The 7,183-nt window shown below is 40.7% G+C and overlaps 1 protein-coding gene across 1 annotated transcript in view; it reads right to left on the bottom strand.

Moving 5' to 3' along the window:
* Positions 1 to 2,447: 2,447 nt before the first annotated feature.
* The window catches only part of LOC119329841 (beta-1,3-galactosyltransferase GALT1-like), a 5,806-nt gene continuing 1,070 nt past the window's right edge, over positions 2,448 to 7,183 (bottom strand). Inside the window, exons 2-8 of the mRNA XM_037602941.1 lie at positions 5,674 to 6,706; positions 4,929 to 5,164; positions 4,446 to 4,727; positions 3,909 to 4,037; positions 3,601 to 3,780; positions 3,271 to 3,378; positions 2,448 to 3,097 (exon numbers count right to left, since the gene is read on the bottom strand). Of these exons, the coding sequence (XP_037458838.1) occupies positions 2,888 to 3,097; positions 3,271 to 3,378; positions 3,601 to 3,780; positions 3,909 to 4,037; positions 4,446 to 4,727; positions 4,929 to 5,164; positions 5,674 to 6,442 (1,914 nt within the window). The 5' untranslated portion in view covers positions 6,443 to 6,706 and the 3' untranslated portion in view covers positions 2,448 to 2,887. The remainder of the gene's footprint in view (positions 3,098 to 3,270; positions 3,379 to 3,600; positions 3,781 to 3,908; positions 4,038 to 4,445; positions 4,728 to 4,928; positions 5,165 to 5,673; positions 6,707 to 7,183) is intronic.

Below are 7,183 nucleotides of genomic sequence, written 5' to 3'. Positions count from 1 at the left end.
TCCTAACGATTTTCCTCTTGGTTTGGACTCTAATTTGCATGATTTGAATGAAACTAACCCCTGACTGACGCTGTTTTCAGCAGAACTACCATGGCGTTGTTTTTGTGCAGAAATAAAAGTTCTCGGAATGGAATGAAACTTTGCGAGGATTTTTATATCAATAATAAGAATTTATAGAGTCAAGACCTGTCGGAGAGGGGCACCTGGGTGGGCACAACCCACCAGGGTGCGCCCAGGTGGGTTGTCCCCACCTGGTGGCCCCACTAACCTTGAAACCAACGCTATAAAATCCTATTTTCGGAGAGAAAATCAGGAAGAAAGAATTATCGCGATTCACGAGACGAAGCCGCCGCCAAGCCCTATTCTTCCTCGGGAGGGCAGATCTGGAGTCTATTTGGGGCTCCAGGGAGGGGTATCTTCGTTCTTCGTCGTCACCAACCCTTCTCCATCGCCAATTCCATGATGCTCCCCACCGGGAGTGAGTAATTCCTTCGTAGGCTCGCTGATCGGTGAGGAGTTGGATGAGATTCATCGTGTAATCGAGTTAGTTTTGTTAGGGCTTGATCCCTAGTATCCACTATGTTCTTAGAATGATGTTGCTATGACTTTGCCATGCTTAATGCTTGTCACTTTGGGCCCGGGTGTCATGACTTCAGATCTGAACGGTTTATGTTATCATCATTATATCCATGTTCTAGATCCGATCTTGCAAGTTATAGTCACCTACTACGTGTTATGATCCGGTAACCCCGGAGTGACAATAATCGAGACTTCTTCCGGTGATTACCGTAGTTTGAGGAGTTCATGTATTCACTATGTGTTAATGCTTTGTTCCGGTTCTCTATTAAAAGGAGGCCTTAATATCTCTTAATTTTCAATATGGACCCCGCTGCCACGGGAGGGTAGGACAAAAGATGTCATGCAAGTTCTTTTAATAAAGCACATATAACTATTTACGGAATACATGCCTACATTATATCGATGAACTGGAGCTAGTGTCGAATAGCCCTAGGTTATAACTGTCACATGATGAATATCATCCAACAAGTCACCGATCCAATGCCTACAAATTTATCTTATATTGTTTCTGCTAAGTTACTACTGCTATCATCATTGTTACACTTGATACAAAATTACTGCTATCACTGTTACGGTTATTATTGTTGTTGTCACTACTATCAAAACTATCATATTACTATGCTACTGATTACTTGCTGCAGATAATTAATTTCCAGATGTGGTTGAATGGACAACTCAACCGCTAATACCTTCAAATATTCTTTGGCTCCCCTTGTGTCAAATATATAAATTTGGGTTCAATACTCTACCCTCGAAAACTGTTGCAATCCCCTATACTTGTGGGTTATCAGTATGGTGGACTCATATGGAATAACTTTGGGTTTAAGGAAGTGGATGCACAAGCGGTATTCCTGCTTAGTACAAGTGATGGCTAGCATATAGATTGAGGAGCGACCAACTAGAGAGCGACAATTGACATAAATATGCATTGAGATTAATCAACATTGAATACAAGCATGGGTATGATATAAAACACCATGAACATAAATATCATGGAGGCTTTGTTAGTTTTGATTCAACGACATGCGTGAACATGTGCCAAGTTAAGCCACTTGAATCATTCAGAGAAGGATACCATCCTATCATACTACATTATAACTATTTTAAATGCATGTTAACACACATGATAAACCATTATCCACTCCTAGATATTAACCATTATCCGGAGAAGAAGGGGCAGCCGACATGCTTACCACAGCGGAGGAGGAGCACGCCTACGCCCACGCTTGCCGCGGGTCAGTGGAGGCATTCCTCCTCGGCGTCAACAACTAAGCCACTGCCTCCCTATCTATTAGATCTAAATTTATCTATGTATGAACCCTGGTGTGTTGTGATGAACTTTGTAGCGCCAGGAGCTATGTATGATGTATATTTTTAAATTTGCAGTTTGCGATAGCAGATCTGTTATGTCAGGGCGCATCAATTCCTGCAAAATCGTTTTAGAAGGAACCGTAAAATGATTTTGCGGGACGAGAATATAGTGCCTAGAGTTGCGAGAGGGCACCCCTGCACCCATGGGCATATGTACCCATTTTTTTTTAAAATGCATTTTAAGCATGTTTTAAAGCGTCAAAAAATTAAAAAAAAATCACGCATACATGTTCACAAATATGTGCACACGGCACAAAGTTTTATGAAAAATGTCTTTTTGTTTTGTCTCCACAAAAAAGACGAATTTCAGTGCTTCTAAATAGTGTTACACAACACAATTTATTGTCTTTTTTGCACAGGTCACAAAAAAGTTATTTTTTCATGAAACTTTATGCACGCACATAGAACATGGAGACATACCCGTGCAACTTTTTTCCAGATTTTTTTAGCATTTAGAAATGTGTTTTTCAAAGTGGATTCATATGTATCCGGGTTCATCCATGCACTTCCCCTAGAGTTGCTCCAATACGAAACACAAGTGGACTATCAATTATACAAGTGGTTCTCGAATAGCTTTACACGGATGCAAAATGCATCCACTGATTTTTCTTGGCTAAAGCTGGCCCTCCCAACTATCCTAAAAATGTAGCCCTACGTTCTCGTATGATATGTTACAAGCAGCCACACCTCCCTACCTATGGCCAAAACCGAAGGGACCTACTACATCTCCTACAAAAATATATGGTTGTAAGCCAGGGAACTACTCCAGAACACGGACACAAAAGAATGGCCGATGTCAGAAAAAAATTGTGGCCTGTCAATTGTGATCAGAAACCATCCGCGAGAAGCTCTCTGGCTCCTCTTTCATGGATGTTCTCAAACTTGCCGTTAGATGCCAGCAAGCAGTAGCCATCAGAACATAGAAGATCGTTCACCCTTACTCGTTGCAACAGTTTCCTCGCTTTGTTTTCTGGAATTTGTCCCAGAGGCACATCATCTGCCTTGGCTCCTGGTAGTGGGCAACCACATACCCATCCTCACAGCCTTCCACCAAGATCCTTCCATCGTTCTGGTACGTGACATCAATGCCTTCCTTCCTCATCTCATTGATCCATATTCCCATCGCCACATCCTCCAGCTTGAACATCTGCAAGTCAAAATCGCCGGTTAATATTCCGCACCACAGCAGGGACAAACGGCTGGAGAGCATGGTGTTTTCTCTAAGCTGCCTTCAAGTTTCAGACTGAAGCAACTGAAGAGAATTAATTATCTCTGCTGGAAAAGAGGGTGCCCTTTTACAAATTTTAGAAGGGTGCATACCTTTAGCTCCCCTCTTTTGTGTTTCCTGTAAACTTCTTTTGCTATGTCCTCAGATACAATGTACCCTGGTCCATGTGCCCATGGGGGATAACTCTCTTCAGGCCATTCCTACATAAAGGCAGGTAACAGCGGAAACATTTGCTAAGCATCTGCTACATGATAAATGATAATGCACAATATACATGGCCGTCCAAAACACAGTAGTGGTGAAGTTTCCATCATTGGTTTGAACAAAAACTAAATTTCCATCGCGCAGATAAAGACTTTCCCTGTGCTAAAAACACGCTTGCATAATTGTGCAATAGAAAAAAATATAATTTAAAATGTTACCTCTGAAGTTATGTACCACTTGCTATACGGATCTCGGTGAGGCTGAGAATCAGAATTGACACGACCATACAGCAGTCCATGGCTGATATTTACTTGATGTAGGGACGAAAGTATCTCATCTACACGAACAAAAGCGTCATCATCGGTTTTCATAACATACTTGGCTGAAAGTACATTTGTCTGCACAACAAAAGTGATGTCAGAAAATGCAGGCTGCAGGCAGAGTTCCCAGGGTTCCACTGTACTCCCAAATAAAAATCTACCCGCAAAGAAATTGAAGAAATTCTCCTCAAAAAGTATATACATACCCCATATATGCAAATGGCAATCGTCTTCCAAAGAATCAAGCTGTAATAATCAACAAATGGCATCAATTGGATGTCTCCATATGTCCGTGCTTCGTTCCAGAGCTCCTCGTTCACCACCTCATTTTTATGCTTTTATTTATCAAAGAAGCCAAAGGGGTACATGAGTATTGACCATGAAGTGAAGAGCGGTAATTCTAGTATACAACAGGACACAAGAAGAGTTTTGACAAAATTTCAAAGATTGTTTCTTGTGATGAGGGCTAAGCAAGTACACAGTGAACGCAAATGCAATCAACAAAGGAGAAAGATCTTCAATAAGGTGGTCACTGCACAGGCATGATACCCCCCACCCCAACCACGCACAAAGTGAGGACTAAGCATGTTTGTTTGTGAGGAAAAACATGAATGGAGCCTTGTGGTATGCAGCTCTACACCTATTATTTGACAAATGTACACATATTGCATTTATGTAGGTATAACTACTATATGGCATACAAATTACTGTAAGATATAATATCATGTGCCTTTCATCCTTACCAGGCCAACAAAGAACCGAACTGCGACTTTTCCTGAACGGACAGCATCGTACTGCATCCACGTTCTTCGAACCGCCATTCTGCGTTTAAAATTATTTGCTGTAGAGAATATCCCAATAAAAAGATCAATGGATTTATTCGTAGGGACAGGTGGAGCCTTCAATATTTCCAAGTCAGTGACATGCTCAAAATCCTCTGTTGTAGGCAAGCCACTCGCTAGCACAGACAGCAATTTAATATCTCCTTCAATCCTTACTTCCCCAACAAACCCAGGCTCCAAATCCTGGTAAAAATGTGGTAGATTAGTAATAAGAACATACTTTGAAACATGGACAGAAAATAGTTCGATAATGAGAGTATGGAACAATAACTTTCACAGACCATCCGAAGACACAACAACAAAATTGTTACCCTGGCAAAATCAGTTTGTCTAGACACTGTTACAAAATGCAATAGCAAAACAAATATCTTATACACAACTCACCTCTCGAAATGCAAAGGAAGTGACATGTTTCCCATCTACAGTCATATGGATCCCCTCTGCTCCAACACGAAGAATTGCTATAGCAAGATATCCTTGTTTGAAGGGATAATATTTTTTAGGTTCTGCAGTTGTTTTCCTTGTAGGTTGCATGCTTGAAAAATTAGAATGTGACTTTGAGGCCAAGATCTGTTTGTGGGCTTTGCCCACCATGCTGCTACATTTTTCCAAATCGTCCACTGAAAAACAACAGAAAACAAAACTATATGTCAAGCCTGCCATCAAAAGAAAATACATATTGTTTACCAAGACCCAAATCCATTTTGTTCAACAGGTCTTAAGGGTACAAATAAGAAGTGTGCAAAAAAATAGACAGACATAGTGATATCAGATAATACAATACCTCAACACAGTACATATTTATGGTGGTACATACAGGGCCAAGTAACTTTTAACAAGGTGGATAAAATTTGCTGATTACAGAACCAGATTCTAGAAGGAATAACTCACATGCAATGCCAATACCATGCCATGGGTATTCACCATGATCCTACTATTGCTGATATGTCGTCTTTTTTATATTCTTTCAATTTGTTTTTGTTTGGCTATGTGCATCTTAGTTATGCAGAGGCCGGGTGATGCTCATTATGTTTTGTATCCGCTTGATGCTACATTTTGAGTCAATAAAAATGCCCTTTATCGAAAAAAAGAAATAATGTAAGATATGGACCAGAGAAAGAATGGATACCTTTTACACTGTCCTTAGCATCCGAATCAGAAGATGGGCAACGGTCTTCAGAACCCCAATCATCAGCTATAGTCCATGTATTTTGGACAATTACAGGATCTTCTGTAAGTTTATCACCAAGAAGACGGACATTGTAATGAAGCACAATTGGAGGGTCTGGTTCACCAGGGACTGCAGCTCCAGTTAAGTCTATCTTAAAATTACCCAGAAGACCACCAGGAGTGCCAATAATAGTTATCGAAGAGCCCTGAATAAGCCCACACGGAATTCTTAAGACAAATCTATCACCCACCCTTGTAACATTCATTCTTCTAATGGAATATGGGCATTGCTTCTCTTTGTCCTTATGCTGTGTGCTACCATTGAATGAAACAACTGAGTCATCATATTCAAGGGCTGCATTTAGCTTCCTCCATGCAACTCCAGCTTCCTTGATTGCATCCAATCCATCTGGTAGGATGTGGGCATTATTTACAAGGTCCCTCAGATGATTCCAAGAATGCAATGTCTGTATTTCTCTATCAGAGAGATTTCTTGTTATGGAAAGGTTGGAAGCTAGCAATTCAGTTGATATGACTTGAGAGAAGTTCTGTGGATTCTGAAGTGCAGGTGGGTTTGGAACATCTAACCAGTGTAGCTGTGCGGTGCTATTTTGTTGGAAGACATACTGAAGAGATCTTTCAGCAAGCGGGCTATCCAATATCACATATCTTAACATCAAGATTAGGAACAAACATACTATGACAGAACCACCGTGCCATTTCTTCATCACTCAAAACTGATATGACAAGTTGGTATGAGGGTCACGTTCACTGTATTTTCAGCCTAAAATATCACGCATCCATAGAATCTCAGTTCACAACTAACCCATCCAACTCAGCCAGTCAAGTCAATTCCTGCTGAACTGCCACCGTTGTTCAGTGCTCATCAACGCCTTGAAGGTCACACAAACGTTCCAGAGGTGTGATGAAAGCTTTATAACCGCATTAGCACACAGAAGTGTATCAGCGAAACTGAGGCGAGTCACTGTGTCCTGCAAAGGTAAAGGAGCGGTATAAAAAATGGACTCTATCCAGTAAAAGAACTAATGTGGTACTTAACCGCATTTGTATCCCCTTGTTGCTCCCTTTTGAGCTAATAAAATCCGGCCTTTATCGGAAAAAAAAAACCGCACTGAGAAGTGAATTGCATCAACGGCGTCACATAACACAGCTACACAAGGCTTGGAGTATATGATCATCCATGTTGCAAATACTATGGCATAAATAACAACATGATTACAGACATGTATGTTATGTTTTTTTGTGTGAAAAGTATGTATGTACAATTAGGATGTCAGAATCGATCTCACGTGGCAAACAAGCCTCATCTACTTGTAAAATACTCCAGCATCCTAAAATGGCTACAATAGATATTTGCCTTCATGTCACGGTGCCGCCAACGAGACTAGGACATCCCCTCGCCATAACATGATTACGAACTGGAATTTAAATAGCCGTATCTGAAATTA

This window comes from Triticum dicoccoides, chromosome 7A (genome assembly GCF_002162155.2).
Source record: "Triticum dicoccoides isolate Atlit2015 ecotype Zavitan chromosome 7A, WEW_v2.0, whole genome shotgun sequence".
In the NCBI taxonomy this organism is placed as follows: domain Eukaryota; kingdom Viridiplantae; phylum Streptophyta; class Magnoliopsida; order Poales; family Poaceae; genus Triticum; species Triticum dicoccoides.
This window is presented reverse-complemented; position numbering and strand designations above follow the sequence as displayed.